This window comes from Stegostoma tigrinum, chromosome 17 (genome assembly GCF_030684315.1).
Source record: "Stegostoma tigrinum isolate sSteTig4 chromosome 17, sSteTig4.hap1, whole genome shotgun sequence".
Taxonomy (NCBI): Eukaryota; Metazoa; Chordata; class Chondrichthyes; order Orectolobiformes; family Stegostomatidae; genus Stegostoma; species Stegostoma tigrinum.
The window spans coordinates 25,091,166-25,108,333 of record NC_081370.1 but is presented as its reverse complement, the minus strand read 5'-3'; the positions used below and the strand labels follow the sequence as shown (position 1 = coordinate 25,108,333).

The 17,168-nt window shown below is 39.3% G+C and overlaps 1 protein-coding gene across 2 annotated transcripts; it reads right to left on the bottom strand.

Moving 5' to 3' along the window:
* Nucleotides 1-474: 474 nt before the first annotated feature.
* tollip (toll interacting protein) lies at nucleotides 475-14,444 on the bottom strand. 2 transcript variants are annotated; one of them, XM_048545714.2, is made up of 7 exons: nucleotides 14,274-14,444; nucleotides 10,424-10,573; nucleotides 7,799-7,981; nucleotides 7,014-7,166; nucleotides 5,872-5,962; nucleotides 3,113-3,133; nucleotides 475-1,990 (listed from the first exon to the last, which is right to left on the bottom strand). In XM_048545714.2, the coding sequence occupies exons 1-7, from the start codon at nucleotides 14,307-14,309 to the stop codon at nucleotides 1,776-1,778; spliced, it is 849 nt and encodes a 282-aa protein (XP_048401671.1). In that variant the 5' UTR covers nucleotides 14,310-14,444; the 3' UTR covers nucleotides 475-1,775. The 2 variants fall into 2 exon arrangements, with proteins under 2 accessions (XP_048401671.1, XP_048401672.1); XM_048545715.2 differs by lacking the exon at nucleotides 3,113-3,133.
* Between the last annotated feature and the right edge of the window lie 2,724 nt (nucleotides 14,445-17,168).

The window sequence follows — 17,168 nt, the reverse complement described above, 5'->3', positions numbered from 1 at the left end:
AAGTGTCATGAAAATCTTTTACATACACTTGAGCTGGCAAAAAGGGCTTCAGTTTGACAGCTCATTGAAATGCAATCTCAATTAACAGAAACTACTTAAAAGCAGACAATGCAAATTAGAAAAACTTGTTTTACAACACACAAGTTCTGATAGTAAATGATTGGAACATATGCAGAAGTGATGTGTACAACTTGGGGGAAAAAAAGAACTTTTGACATGGCTACTTGGAGGAGATTTCTGGAAAAGACTGAAGTGAATGGGATTAAAGACATAAAAATGTAGTAAACCATTCTGCCCTTCAAGCTTGCTCCAACATTTTAAGATCCTTGATCTGAGTAGAAGCTTAAAGCCACATTCTCAGGCCCCTGATAAACTTTCACCTTCTTGCCTAGCAAGAATCTATTGATCTGTCTCAATTCAGACTCTCTTCCATTGCATTTTAGGAAGAGTTCCAAGGACTTCATAGAATAGCAATTTATTGTCATGTATATTTTTATGAAAAAAAGAGAGATGTTTCATACATCACCGTACCACAGCACCCAAGTTAATGACAGAAGTCATAAGTAACAGCAAACAAAAAAAGTTCAAATGACAACATCTAGGTTCAGAGTACACTGGAAAATTGAGGAGCTGAAACCGCCCCTCAACGCTACACTAAAACAAGACCTCGGCCCTAGGCCTTCAGAAAGTCCTCGAAGCCACTTCCGAAGCAAGGCCAGGACATCTGTCCAAGGCTGCTGGAGTACCCTGAAGCTGCCAAAAGACCTCCATTCCAGGATATGAATGCTACTCTAGGGACCTGCCCCTCTTGAACAATACTACCACACTAGGAGACCACTCCACCAGGCCATACCACCAGATCAGGGCAATGTAAGCCAAATTGATCACTGGGCTTGGGCTGGGAGACGACACTTTCCGCCAAAGTTTTTAAAAAAAGGTGATGTACCATAATAAAAAGTAACATTAAAAAGGAAGAAGCACAGTAAGAAAGAAGAGCAGATGAAGTAGGAGAGCAGTGAAGGGGCATGAGGCACAAGTAATTAAAATAAAAAGTACAATTAAAGTGATCTTTATCTTTGTCATCTAATATGATCTGAAAGATTGCCTGGAGATCAAATGGAAGAAGGGAACAGGAATAAAATGTATTAATAATTACTTGAGCTTGATCTGGTTGCATAATTCTGGGAGTGAGGGCAACTTTTATGTAGTGTGACTAACTGAAATAAGTAATTTTCCCCAGAGTGTGTCGTTGGTAAAGGCTACTTATTACTGGGGGTGTGGGTGCACGTGTATATCAGGTTGTGTATGTGCATGGAAGATTGTAAAAAGTAAGTAGCTATTGCTTCTGTACATAATTTAAACTCCAGTTCAGAGTAAAACTAGCTGCAAAATTCCAATTAATGCACATTTTTAATAAACTCTAAGAAAAGACAGTTTTCAAAGCACTTGACAGGTGGACAATCAGCATTAAATGCCATCAGATCCACAACAGATGTACTTCAAAGACGTAAGCATGAAGTTCAACTAAGCTCAGTGGGTCAAATTAGTATATAACCACAATATATGAATTTAGCAGCCTTTCTGAACTTAAGCATATGCACTTAGAGATTGCAGAACTATGTTTAATACAGTTACAAACTTTGTACAATGTGCTGTTTATCGGACACGTGCATATGTAAACAAGAAAGATTGACAGAGAAAGCTCAAAGTCTTTGTTGCAGAGATACATCAGTTATTATGGCCCTTGGCAATATGGACAGTGACTGCACACATTCCTAAGATATTTCATTGATCTGGAGCAAAGAATTAATTGCTGCATCTTTGTTGCCTCTCTGTGCTTCCAGCACTGACCGGATTACTTCTCTGTCCATGTTAGGGAACATATCCTGGATGGATTTGAGATCTTCCTCACTGTACAGATTTTGAGGAGCAGATACCTGTGTTGGTGCTGCAACTGGAATCATTCCTTGTGTGTACACTGTTGGCACTCCTGGCAAATAAAAGAAATGGTATTTGATAGTATTCCAGGAATCAGGACAGAATGAAAACATGAGCAAATGATATGAAAAATAACTTAGCATGTGATTTTTAAACCACAAGCATGATGTTTCATAGAGGTAGTTTAACAAATGCTAAAACAGAGGGAAAAATAATCCACTAAGGGACATCAGACTGGATTGATCTATTACAGGAAGTTAAAATAAATCCATTAATTGCAGAACACTATTACAACTGTAATCCGTACTTTGTGGTATTTCAATTTTTATTATTTGAAGTTATTTGGTTATTAATTTGTATTAACGCTAGCAATTCCAGTCTACTTGGTCCAGTTTATGGATTATGAAAATTCAATGCTGATGGAAGAGATGATATTTTAATGGCAAGCTTCAAGTTTCATACACATTGTAGTATTTACTTTCAAGTAAGATTATTTTGATAATTTTTGTTATGTTAAAATCAGTACTCAAAAGTTTAAAATCTCCTCTGCCGAAAGTACTGTGCTTTTGTACAAACAATGCACTTTAAAACAAAGCCACAATATTACTAGGGATTCCAGGTGTGATTCCAAAAACATGTTTAAAGAAAAACTTAAGGAAACAGAATACAGAGAACCAGCTGCAAACATTTCTTGTGAAAATTCATTCGTGTAGACTACTTGTACCACACATTTTGACATATATAAAATACAAACATATTGAAATAATTGAGGAGGTCAATTTATTTTTGAACAGGTAAAAGTGAATTTCAATTTCATCCTCTATACAACTGATACCAGTTCTATGGAACATTAGTAATATAAATAAAACAGCCTATTGAATTTTCAGTAAGTTTGTAAATGTAAAATATCAGTTAGCCAATTTTATCTGACAGACTTTGAAGCTCAAGTATATTGTAATTTATTTGCCGGTGCAAATTTAATATGAAAAGCAATACATTATCAAAATCAGATATGTTAAAACGTGAAGCCAACCATTGATCCTTTATTGAGATCTTATATAGAATGCTTAAGCAACAGCCAGTTTAAAATACATAAGCAAATGACATATTAAGTGTGTTCATGCATAGACTTAGCCTGTGAGGAAAGGTAGCAAATGCCACTCAAAAAACTTACCCAAAGCAAAATACTCAAGCCCTGAAGTAGGTAATAAGGAAATTAAAGCGCAAAAATACCAAGAAGCAACATTAATAACATGTCTGAAAATTTAGAATTAGTGAGAAAGCAAATCATATCCAATTTCCTTTTACATGAATGAACTTATTACAAACCACAACTATTACTACTATCTAATGCATTGCAGGGTATAAACCACAACTCAGATTTATCTTTAAAACAAATGTAGTGATTATCAATAATGCAATATAGCTGTTGCAAATGTGCCGATGCGGCTACAGATATCATCTTATTGTGTCAGCGCAGAAAGTGTCTAGCACCAATACCACCACTACACTCCATTTACAGTTATGTCATTATCAGGTACATGTCCCAGTGACCACAGATCAGAGGGGTGAGGCAGATGCCATGGTGGGGAAAAAAAAAAGACAAAAAACGGTTGTGTCTAGAGGGTTGGAGTGAGAGATGGGAAGGGTGACACTTTCTACAAAGATACAAGATACTTTACAAAAAGTAAATTAAGCTCAACTCCCAAAATGCAGTCTTAAATTGCCAATAATACAATATTAATAAAGACAGAAAAGAACTTTTGGACCCTTTTAAACAGTGTGGCACTTGCCAAAATCTGTATTAGTTGCATGCAGCAAGAAAATAATCTCGTGAACAATCAAGGAATGATTACATTTAATATTAAATCAGTTCCCCAAAATATAAACATTAAATCAAACCAATACAGTGCAGAAAAATAGACATTTAAATCACAGCTTCATGTCGATGCTCCTGTGCTGCAAGCTGTTTTTAAATGCTTGTATTGAATAACAAGTCTATTGAATACTAGCTCATGATGGGAGCATAGCAATACATAATTGAGTCTTGAACCAGTAATATTGTCTGTTCCATGGCTTAATACTTCTGCCACTGAAGTAGGTGCTTCACAAGCTAATAAGGATGAAGTTTCTTCAGTTTCGGTCTGCTTTTGGGCCTGAAATGGATTTCCTACCAAGAAAGTACAATTCAAGCAGATTCTCAGGGCCAAACTGAAATTTGATTTTAATTGTGGGAGCTGCTAGTACTTCTTGTGCCTCCAAAGGCAGCAAGCTTTAAGAATGCAACAACTCAATGCCTATTTTTACACAGACAACTGGGACATCAGTTGCTCAGAACATCAGAGCCTTCAGAAATAGGTGGCTAAGGCATGCTGGATATCCTGCATGACTTTGCAAGGTATTGAGATTGAATGAAGTTGAAGTATCGAATTGTGCCATATGCTGGAGCAGACTGTGTCACACTAGGTGGTTCATTTATAACGTGCATTAAAAGAAAAATTTGTTTTATTTTAAAAATCACATATTCCTCAATTCCTTTGGCATTCAAAAAGTAAAAAAGGTTAATGTATTTCAAACCAATTCTTCTGTTGGAGAAATACTATGCGTCTCAGAGCAGTTAACAGTCCCTAAACAGTTACTGGTGCCTCACATTTCAGCTTCTGAACCTCACACATAGGCACAAGAAATGTCAAAGCTGCGTTAAGTCCAGCTGGCCAAGGCACAATCAGACGAATGATAGCAGACCCAATACCATTAAACGAGGCATGCATTTTCAACTTCAATGCTTAACAGGAAATAAGGAAAAATATTCTGTTCTAAAACAAAACCTAATCACTGAAATGCACAGAAATATAGAAGATAGGAGCAGGAGGTGGCCATGCAGCCCAAGAAGCCTGCTCTGCCATTCATCATGATCACGACTGATTGTCCAACTCAATAACCTAATCCTGCTTACTCCCCATAACCTATGATCCCATTTGCCCCAAAATGCTACATCTAGCCACCTCTTCAATACTTCCAATGTTCTGCTATCAACTACTTCCTGTTGTAATGAATTCTACAGGCTCATTGCTCTTGGGTAAAGAAATGTCTCATCTCGATCCTAAATTGTCTACCCTGAATCTTCAGACTGTGACCCCTGGCTCATTTGCCCGAGCTCCAGCAAAAACAATCCTAACCTAGTCAGTCAGTCATTCCCTCCTCATACATCAATCCTGTCATCCCTCAAATCTGCCTGGTAAACCTATGCTGCACTCCATCAACAGCAACCGCATCTTCCTCAGGAAAGGAGACCAAACAATATTCCAGGAGTGGCCTCACCGAGGTCCAGTATAACTGCAACACATCCCAGCTCCTGTACTCTACACTCTCACAGTGAAGGCCAACTTGCCTTCTTGATCAACTGCTGCACCTTCACGCTTACCTTCAGCAACTGGTGTTGAAGCACACCAGAAAGGAGTCAACCACATTGCTGTTGGTCTGGAGTCACATGTAGGCCAGATCAGGTAAGAATGGCAGATTCCTTCCCTAAAGGACATTAGTGAACCAGATGGGTTTTTCTGACAATCGACAATGGGTTCACAGTCATCATGAGTCTCTTGGTTCCAGGTATTTCTTGAATTAAAATTCCATCTGCCACGATGGGATTCAAATCTTGGTCCCCAGAACATTACCTAGGTCTCTCAGTTAACAGTCCAGCAATTAAACCACTAGGCCATTGCCTCCCCTTGGCATCATAAATGTTTATTTTAAATTTCATTTAAAAACTAGCTAAAGTAGATTGTGACTAGTTAGAAAGCAATGAACATCTCTTTCAACCATTTCCTCGACAAAAACAAACAATGTTCCATGCTTCTGTTAGCAAAGAAATAGGAGAGAATTGCCAAGAGACTCCTGCCTCACCTTAAAAAGGTTAGAAAAGCTTAATCATACCTGTAATAGGCACGTATCCTAGTCCCTGTTGGTACACAGTGGGCATTAACACTACTGGCTGTGGCTGCACCAACATGTTTGGTGGCAATGTCTGTGAAATGCAATGAAAAATTGAGTTAAAAGTATTTTCCTCCCAAAAACAAAGTGGAAAAATTTAAGGGCATTGCAAGATTGGATTAAGTTGAAAAATCAAATTGTGCCACTCAACTCTTGTTTCAACTGGGTAATAAGTAAAACATATACAGATGATAGATTATCTGAATAAAAAAAGGGGACAAATTCTCAAAGGAAACTCAGATTTCGATAGAACACAAACATTTTGAAAACTTAAAGGACATGCCTTGCAATTTGAAATATTTCAAAGAATTGTGAACAAAATGCTGCACAAAAAAAATGTACAATAGGCAGTTTACATACAAAAAACCCACAGCAACATTTATTGTCTTACCAACATAAATGTGGGACTACACAAGATTTAAAAAAAAAACTTAAAATAACACCAGTTTATACATATTGTGGATTGCAGTGTCTGATTCAGTAAACATGACGTCCTGGGGCAACGCACTTTGCATTTGCACAACCCTTTGCTTGAAGGCTTTAACCTACTAAATTTCCTTCTATTTACCAGACTTCATCTACTCCCCTTTTAACATCGTAATTTAAATAACTCCATGGTCTCTGTCAAAACATTTGACATCAGTGATTGAATATTGGCTTTTGTTGTAATAACTATATAAAAAGAACACTGAAGCTTACTAGTCTCATTTGGTATTGAAGAAAAAACATTTTACCAAAATTTGTATCTTGCAAGCATCAGTGCAAGCTACAAAAAAAAACGAAGTAAAGGCAAAACAATATTTATAGTGCTCAGTGATTGAGGCAGGTGCAAGATGAAAAGTTGAGATAATGCATTTTTTTCAGCAATACTACCAAATGACTATAAGCTTACAAATAATTTTGAAAAATTAGACAATGTACCCAATGTCTTTAAATGTCACCTATAAATCACTGAAAATCTAAGTTACATTTTTAACCTCAAATTGCAATGCTAAACTATTAAACAGTTCCTGAAATGCAATGTCCATCAAGACTTTCACATAAACAAGTTTTAAAATAAAAAAAATCTAAAATGTGTCACTTACTGCATAAGACATAACAAGGTTGATCATTCCTTCTTTATCATCACCTTGCCTTCCACTAAGGCTGTACCACTCATCCACTACTTTGCCTTCTTTTAGTAGTTCTGGGATAGTTATGTGAGTCCAAGCAATTCTATCATCCATGGAAAAAGCCCGCTGCAAATAATAAAACATGTTTCAATAGAAAATGTACACTGATGGAATAACAAGCAAGTAGTCTATGCCAAGAGCTTTTAAACAGTAAGGTTCAAATCACAACAGGTGATAATATGGAAAAAAGTGAACGTGTATAACTTTTGAACACTACTGGATCTATCAATTACCCTGAAAGTCCTGTAAAATAATACAAAACAAGTAACACAACAGAACAATTGTCTTTCTTTGGCTTAAGATCTGCCATTCCACCTCAGGGCAACTTTATAAGCAACTACTAAACCTTAGCAGATCCCAGACCACTATTTGAGCTTTCCTGTGTAAATTGCAGCTCATTTGGGGATTGTTCTAATACATGCATTGAGTGTGTTACTGACTTCTGAAATCAAGATTTTAGACATTTCCCTACTGTGTAAAATGATAGTATGTAATATACAAGTTTCAATATCAGAAATTATTGAAAACAAAAAAAAAAATCAAATTGACAGTTCAAGTGCAGGTCCACTATCTAATAATCCAGTACTCCTAAAAACTTAACATTTCAAGTAAAGTACTTTTAACTGTTTAACAGTTTACCATGCTGAAATCAATGGGAATGTGAATGATGCAATTTAAAGAATTGTTTAGAAACTCACCTCATCAAATATCTCTAAGTAAAATGAATCAACGCCAGGTGGCACAGTACACTGAATGACTTTGTTCCATCTTGGGTTTTTTGCTCCATTATGTGCTGTAGGTGTCTCATATACTGCATATCCAAGACGTATTCTGCAGTAAGGATCCATACGTGTCATCCCGTAGTTTTTTGCCAGTTTTGCCTAGACAGACAGAATTAAGTCATATTTACACAAAGAAGATTTGGAGGAGTTTTACCAGATTCCAGTTGAATAAATTCCTGCCCTGTCAAGACAAAGACAGCATTCGATCTCTTTCTCAGAACTTCAAGTCATCCAAGTTATCCATTGTAAAAGGGAGTACAAAGGGGCTAAAAATCAAGCTGTAACTTTTCTTAACTGGCAAAGACATTTCTGCCAATCATGGTTTAGATTGGGTGTTCAAGGATGTGCAATTCGCTATTTATATACTACAATTTAGTCCAAACTACATACACAAAAAAAATCTTTCCCATTTGTGTATACACACCGATACTACAAAGCAACGAAGCAAATGCAACTTTGTGCCGCTGTTGAAGCAAATGAATACTAGACCAGGCTGTGATGGCTTTCATCTTTTTTGCTACAGGAAGGACAAAACAAAACTAATAACAACAAGTGAGAAAATAATTACATTTTCTGATGCAATATTTAATCTCTAACAAGTCTCAATGCCAAACATTAAACACTGTTCGGGGCTGATATGTCATTGCAAAATACAACTATAAAAGATCAAGATAGCAACTTTTTTGAATTGGACACAAACAGCAATTTTGTACAAGGTTGTCTTCTAACAAAAGAATGTCAAAGCATTTTGAAATTTTAGGTAGGGTTACAGAGAGAGCAGTGCATGAGGTAGAGGGCACAGTGAAGATGGAGTAACTTGGCCTACTTTCAACTGGAGAAGAAGGTTAATTGACTTCTTTTAAGCCCTGCACATAATTACACAATGTTGCTATTAAATATATTTAGAATGTCAAGTCACAGTCACAATCTTATTTTAAACTACAGAAAGAAAAGTCTAATGTACAGAACTTAGGCAGGGGTGCAACCGCTTTCTGGGACAGAAACAAAGTGTTTGTATAATTTCTCCCCCTTATGTAGGGCAGCATCTGCAGTCGGGGCTTAAGTTCATCAACCCTGATCTGACGATCCTTGAGCTGCAAATATTTACAGCAGATGTGATTATTATGAATCTCACAGCTAGGCATCAGCTCCACAGACTGTAGTTGCAACATATCACTTGACCTGCCATTTATATTGCATTTCTTAATAGATATATCACAGTTTACCTTAACAGCTAAATAGTCACTCAAACTAGAGCCATCTATTACTCTCCAGGCAAGTGCTGTCACATGTGCAATTTTTTTTTAAAAATCTGACAGTTGCGGAGTACAACTTTTAAAACATTCTAAACTTGTGGAAAAGAGTGCAGATGGAGAAAAGTGAAAATATTTACAATTAACAGCTAAGTACACAAAGCAATTAATTCTTAACATCAACATCCATTCCTATATCTAATTTTGAATTAATAATGCTCAATTCATCAGAAGAGTCTTGAAATCAAGTACTGGTTCACACAACAGAGAAACTGAAGTGACATGTTTATGGTGTTGCTGGACTAAACATCTGAATTTTTTTTGAGCAGTCTGTTCATAAATATTTGTGCAGGTTAGAAAGTTTCTGGGAACTTTCCAGAAACAAACATTTGGAACTGGCTGGTCAGAGCAATGGCCAAGCAAAACAATAGTTGTATATTATTACAACTGGTCAGCCATACAATTTATATTAATACTTACATTAATCTATGAAATTTATGAAGAAAATAACTTCTGAATAAACCTTTAATACCCCTAATTGGTGGAAAAATTACTGGGATCACAGCATGATCCTTACAAATACAGTTATACATTACTGAATTTCAAAATTCTCCAAAGAAAAGGCTATTGATTTATTAATTCTTTGCAGATTAGTGTTCCTACGATTATGCTCCAATAATATTTACTAGAATTCCAAAATAATTCCTATTTGCAACTGTTGTTTAAGAATTATTAATCCAAGAATAATCAAACTCTTCAAAAAAAAGTATGCCTCTTCAGTGATTTCAGATGTAATAAAACTATTCTCATAATTTTGGAGAAAGTTTTTAAAATGCTTTCTGCAGATTTTATTTGAAATTGCTCAATAAGTGAAAAGGGACACGTTTTTAAAATTCCTTCTTCTGAATCCATAATTTACAGAAAATATACGATTCAGAATAGAATTCTTGAAAATAAAACTACTCGTGAAATTCTCTCAATCAATCTTTTCCACTACAAGAGAAATTTCAGGTAGCAGACTGAAAGTACAAAAATGTGGTCCAGAGACAGACTGCGGTACATCAATTTGATTTGTATTAAGTTCCAAGTTTAGTTCACACAGGTGAGATAAACCATTTTATGTTTCAAGTGCAGAAGCACTTTACTGTCATGAAGGGTAGTGCATAATTTAGCACATCTCAAAATCCAAACGCATCAAGTTGTGGGAACATAGTTGGGTCCTTCACCAATTGCACTGCTCTTAGCTAGCAACTTGACCTTTACTGAGAAAGAAACAAACATTCCCTACCTGTACCACAGTGATGCTCAATCGACCCACAGTAGCCATGCTTGTTCCAAATTGTAATTGTTGAGCAGCCTGTGCATCAAGTTGTACTTGCTGCTGTTGCTGAGTTGGTACAATGCGAAGGAAGTCCTGTGGCAATTCTCCAATGAAAACCTTCAACGCAGTACAAAATGTTTTCACATCAACGGGCAGTAAGACATCATAAATATTATTACCCAGTAACAGGCCAATGCCAATATCATGATGAGATTAGATTCCCTACAGTGTGGAAACAGGCCCTTCAACCCAACAAGTCCACACCGCCCCTTGAAGCATCCCACCCAGACCCATCCTCCTATAACCGATACATCCCTGAACACTACGGGCAATTTAGCATGGCCGATCCACCTAACCTGCACATCTTTGGACTGCGGGAGGAAACCGAAGCACCAGGAGGAAACTCACGCAACACGGGGAGAATGTGCAAACTCCACACAGACAGTTACCCAGGGTTCAAATCGAACCCAGGTCCCTGGTGCTGCGAGGCTGCAGTGCTAACCACTGAGCCACCATGGCACCCTCTAAACGCCCTCTATCATAAATGCTAGACTAGTTATTCAGCCACATTCATCACACCACTCGACAGCCTTAAAAGGGAATAATTACCAGGTGGTGTCAGCCCATACCCTTAAAATGGCAAAGCCCACTAAAATGCTTATGCTTTCCTGATTTCATAATTCAAATCTACCAGTCTCTATTACAATACTCACTGGTTCACATTGTTAGGTGATGGCTTAAGCAGTACAGTAACTTTGGTACCTAGAGAACTCCAGCAGTTTCTGATACATTGTAAAGTAGAAGAATTGATTTGTCGCCATACTGCACTATGAAATGAAACACAGGCGATAATGGAAAGGATTCTTCCATTAAATCTATACCAGCCAATTTTGAAAACACTCATTATGTCAAGTGAGTTTAAATAACAGCACATTTTGCATCAATATATACTGAATGATAGGACACTGCATTTTTGTAGTACAGCTTTCAAAAAAAAACAAAATCGTTACTTTTAAAAAACAGATTCAAACATTTACCATTTTAAAACAAAAAGGAGACTGAAGGACATTTTTGCAAGTCAGTCAAACGGATAACAAAAACGTCTCAAAAGGTTAAAAGTCGACACGGAATTCCGAATCTTAGCAATAATGCTTTGAGCAGTTGACATGCTGAGGTCAAGGCAAAGAAGGAAATTAAAGGCATTCGCAGCATCACTTTACACACTTTCTTAGAGTTAGCGATACGATGCAACAACATAGCGGTAGATACACCATTAAAACAGGGCATGGCGTCAAAAAAAAAAAACCAAGGTGGCAAAATTTTCCAAATTTCCAATTTCTAATGTGCTCAAAGTGCTTGCAATCGAGAGGTGTGAATGGAATGCGTTCTTCGGCAGGATGAATTGAAACTTCCAACTCCAAAACAACCCTGAACAATGCCCAAGAAATGGGATCATGGATGAATTCACCCACAGGACAACACGTCACAGAAACGTCACCCCCTTGTCTAGAATAATCCATCTGGGGAGCTGTTCGACATCCCATGAGGGTCGCTGCTGATGGTGAGTCTTTTGGCAATATCACTGGAAAAAAGCAGTCTATGAACGGAAATACAGCTTGAAGGCGGTGGAAAACAAGCCTGCTGAGGTCAAGGCAAGGCAGCTTTGTGGCGATGTACAAGTTTAAATCCTGTGGTATCTTGAACTATATGCTTGTGTTCTGGCTTCGTAAACCATTGAAAGTTCTTGATTGGAATGATGGTCGGAAGATGAAATTCAACATACAGGTGTGAAGTGATACATTCTGGCACAAAGAACATGGAGACAAAGTATAAATGTGTCCACTGCTGTCTGTATGGAGAAGCCACACCCACAATGCCATTAGGGAGAGAGTTTCAGGATTTAGAAACAATGACACTGAAGGAATGGCAATATATTTCCAAGTCTGGATGGAAAGTGGCTTGGAGATGGTGTTCCTACATGTCCACTACCCTTGTCCTTCTAGATGTTAGCGAGTATAGGTTTGAAAGGTTCAGTCTTAGGAGCCTTGGTGAATTCCTGCAGACCATCTTGTAAATATTACACATTGCTGCTAAGCGTCATTGGTGGAAGGACTGAATGATTGTGAAAATGATGCCAATTCAAGTGGACTGCTTTGTCCTGGATGGTATCAAGCCTGAGTGTTGGCGCTGCAATCATCAAGGGAAGTGAGAAGAATTCCCTGACTTTGCCTTGGAGATGGTGGAAAGGCTTTAGGCAGTTACAAGGCGAGTTACACACTGCAGGATTCCCAGCTCCTGACCCAGCTGCTATACTTATATGACTAGTCCACGTCAGTTTCTGATCAATGGTAACCCCCAAGATGTTGATTGAGTGTTTCAGTAATGGCTACGCCACTGAACGTCAATGTTAGATTCTCTCTCCTTAGAGATGGTCATTCCTTGGTACTCGGATGTCACTTGGAGTATACAAGCTCCATGTGCCACACCATAGGAAGGCTGTGAATATACCAGAAAGACTGAAGAGGTTTGCAAAAAAAAAATGGTTTCAGGGATGAAACACTTCAGTTTTGGGGAGGCAATGAAGACATTGGGACTGTTTTCTTTGGAGAGAAGGCTAAGAGGAGATTTAATAGTTTTGATAACCATGAGGGGTCGAGACAGGGTGGATCGGAAGCAACTGTCCCCACTTCCAGAAGGATCAAGAATCAGCTGGCATGGTTTCAAAATGGCTTGCAAAAGAAGAAAATGCAGGGAACTTTTTTCCCCCTCAAGTAGTTAGTAGGTGGAGTCTGGAACGCATTGTCCAGTAATGGAAGTATTCAAGAGAGCGTCGGACAATTATTTAAACAGAAACAATGTACCAAAAGAAAGGAGATTGACACGAAGATAAAGTGCTCAAATAGCTGTTTCAGAAACTAATAAACCTAATGACTTTCCACACCATGAGCTTCCTGAGATTCTCGAACAGTCAAGAATCACATAATACGGTGATTAACATTGCTCACTTTCCAATTAATCTCGGAAGGCAGTGCGCAACGAGGACTAATAAATTGGGCAACCAATATCATCAGCACGGGACAGTGTGTTTTGGTAGAACTTGGGATGTTACAAGGTAGGACTTGTGTGATGAAACCACGAGGAATACACCCAACGTTGGCAACCCTACAACAGATGCTTTTTATCTATTCGGCACATTACCAACATGATAAACACTCAAGAACGTCAGGATAAGCGAATTCTATTTCCAAACAGTGGGATCACCGTCATCGAGACGCTACGTAACTGTCCTAGATAACAAGGTGTAGAGCTGGATGAACACAGCAGGCCAAGCAGCATCAGAGGGGCACGAAAGCTGACGTTTCGGGCCTAGACCCTGAAGAAGGGTCCAGACCCGAAACATAAGTCTGCTGTGTTCATCCAGCTCTACACCTTGTTATCGCAGGTTCTCCAGCATCAGCAGTTCCTAATATCTCTACGTAACTATCCTATACTGATGGAAATGTTTCTGAAGCAATCTGTCCAGTTATTTTCCTGATTGGCCCTTTAAACGTTCTTAAGACATATCAGAAGACAGTAAACATCCTCAGGATCTTTCTGTCTGTATATTCCAAGATGAACTTTTTTTTTAAAAAAGGAGCATTACAAAAACAGGAAGGACGGGACAAGACACGGGGACGGCAGCCAGCTGCGGGTAGGATCTGGCGCAGCCAAGCCCAAGAGCTCAGTCAGTACACCTACTCCCTGACAAGGCCGCACACTCCGCAGAGATCGTAGTCTCACATCACCCATAACTGGAAAATAAGAAGAGGAAACCTACCGGGCCCCTCTGGGTGGAGACGGTTGTAGCCGCCATGTCCAATCCAGCCAAGCCACACTCTCGTCCACCACTGCCACTACCCCTACAGCCGTTCACAGCTCCTTCTCTGGGCGGCGGAACATCAACTGGGCTAAGGGCCGCTCACGACTCCTGCTCATTGGCTGGAGGAAGGGGTGGGAAATGAGCTCAGTGCCTTGCCATCGGTTAATTCTCGCGCAGTGCCGGCGTGCGGGCCTCCACGATTGGCTGCTCCTGGGAAGGGTCTACACCCATAAGCGCTACGATTGGCTTTTTCGGGGTACAGCCTGCAATCACAAAGCTACGATAGGCTGCTCCTTCACCGGCTCTGGTATTCTGGGCCCTGTGATCGGTTAATTCTGGAGAAGGTAGATCTGAGCTCGCTGATAGGTGGCAGCCTCTTCCCGCTTCCACGGAATGGATGTTGATCAGTTTTTCTGGACGCGGCTCAGTGTTTCTAGCATTTTCTGCATCTGTATCCGAAGTCTGTCACTGCCAGCCTTTTCCTCGCTTCCTTTGCACCCGGGTTGAGGCTAGGGTACAACTTTTGTCCGACTGGTCATACCGTGTTTTTACAGGAAATATTCAAACCTGTTTAGAAATTTAAGATATATAAAGTTGTCACGATCGGCGACGTTAGCAACGAGTAACGCAAAGCTTTCCCAAAGAGGTAGGTTTAAAGGTGGGATAACTGTGGTTCCAGGGACAGACGGCGTGGGAGTGCATAACGTACTCAGCATGAAAAATAATTTATGCATTTTAACAAGGCAAAGGTTTTACCAGTCAATATTTTCACAATTTGACGTGTGTAAGCAATTCAGAATAAATTTACCATGGTCGTGGTATCACACTATTGTTGTAATGCATTCAAACATAATAATATGGTAACACTTCATTGCTTTTCATATCCATGTGGCCTGTGTTGGCTCAACTGCGCAAAATAAGGAATACTATTAATGAATTTGATTTGATTTATTATTGTTACAAATACAGTGAAAATTGTTTAGTGTCGCCATTATCCAGCACCAGTTTGAAACACAGAAAATAAACCAAAACATAGAAAGTGAAGGCAGAAAATAAAGAAATGTTCAGCTTAGCATAGACCTGGATCTGGGCACTTGCCCCACCCCGATGCTAAGAACAACACAAGAATGAAGCAGGATGATAAAATGTGAGGCTGGATGAACACAGCAGGCCCAGCAGCATCTCAGGAGCACAAAAGCTGACGTTTCGGGCCTAGAGAAGGGTCTAGGCCGGAAACGTCAGCTTTTGTGCTCCTGAGATGCTGCTGGGCCTGCTGTGTTCATCCAGTCTCACATTTTATTATCTTGGATTCTCCAGCATCTGCAGTTCCCATTATCACTGATCCAAGAATGAAGCAGTCTGCCTTTACTGCATTGCCGCCACTAGAACAGAGTTGCCATTCTTCACCCCCATGTTGCCTCTACTAATGCTGCTGCCACCATGAGTCCTTGCCGATGATGTAACCACCACCAATGCAGTTGAGTGTACGGGCTCAAACTTGACCTGGCTGCTGACCCAAGTCTGCATCATAGTCCAAACTCGGTGATGCAGTCGCTGATGCTACTGGGTCTTGGATTGGGCCCAAACTTGCTTCCACCATCAAGAATCCAAAAACTTGTCACGCTTCTGCACTGAACTCATATTGCCGCCAATGATGCTGCTGCTCTCAATAAGAAGGTAAGTTTAAAAAAATGAGGAAAATTAAAAAGAAAGACAAGCAACTGGAGCAAACAAGCCCGAACTGTTCCTGCTCTGTCTCCACCATCTTGAAGTAGGACATGCTGTGACAGCATGATGATGTTTGGCGATAGCTTCGTGTCCTGTTCTAAATTGTCCTGGCAGCACTCAAAATTGAAAATACTAATTGGCATACTGAATATTTACACAGATGTAAACATTCTCTGGAAACTGGTTGCTAATACTGGTTGATTGCACTATTTTCATCCCAAGGAAAGAAACATACTAAGGCAAGGACGAGGCAACCATGGCGAACAGGGTAAGTCAGGGACAGCATAAAAGCAAAAGAAAAACGTGCTGCGTTGGGAAGACTAGTAGGAAACTAGAGAATTGTGAAGCCTTTAAAAACCAGCAGGGGATGACTTAAAAAACACAAAGAGGGAGAAGATGAAATATAAGGGTAAGCTAGCTAGTAATATAAACGAGGATTGCAAGAGTTTTATTCGATATTTGAAAGGTAACAGAGTGAAGTGTAGACATTGGATAACTGAAAAATGAGACTGGCGAAGTAGTAAAGGAAACAAGAAATAGTGGAGTATCTGAATAGATACTTTGCATAAGCCTTCACTGTGGAATACACCAGTAACATACCAGAACGTCAGGATAGTCAAGGGGCAGAGGTGAGTGTCATGGCCACCACTAAGAAGAAGGTGCTGGGGATGTTGAAAGGTCTGAAGATTGATAAATCATCCGTACCAAATGGACTACACCCCAGAGTTCTGAAGGAGATACTTGAGATTGTGAAGGCATTGGTGGTGATCTTTCGGGAATCATTGGAATCAGGAAGCGTCCCAGAGGACTGGAAAATGGCTCTGTTTAAGAGAGGGAGGCAGAAAATAGGAAACTTTAGAACGGTCACTGGTAAAATTTTAGAGTGCATTATTAAGAACAAAAACAAGGTTGCTGGAAAAGCGCAGCAGGTCTGGCAGTATCTGTGGAGGAGAAAACAGAGTTAATGTTCCGGGTCTGGTGACCCTTCCAGCATTATTAAGGTTGAGAGTACTTGGAAATGCATGATAAAATAGGACTGAATCACCAGTGCTTTCATCAAGGCTTCATGCCTGACAGATCTATAAAAATTCTTTGAGGAAGTGATGAGCAACTTTGCCAAAGGAG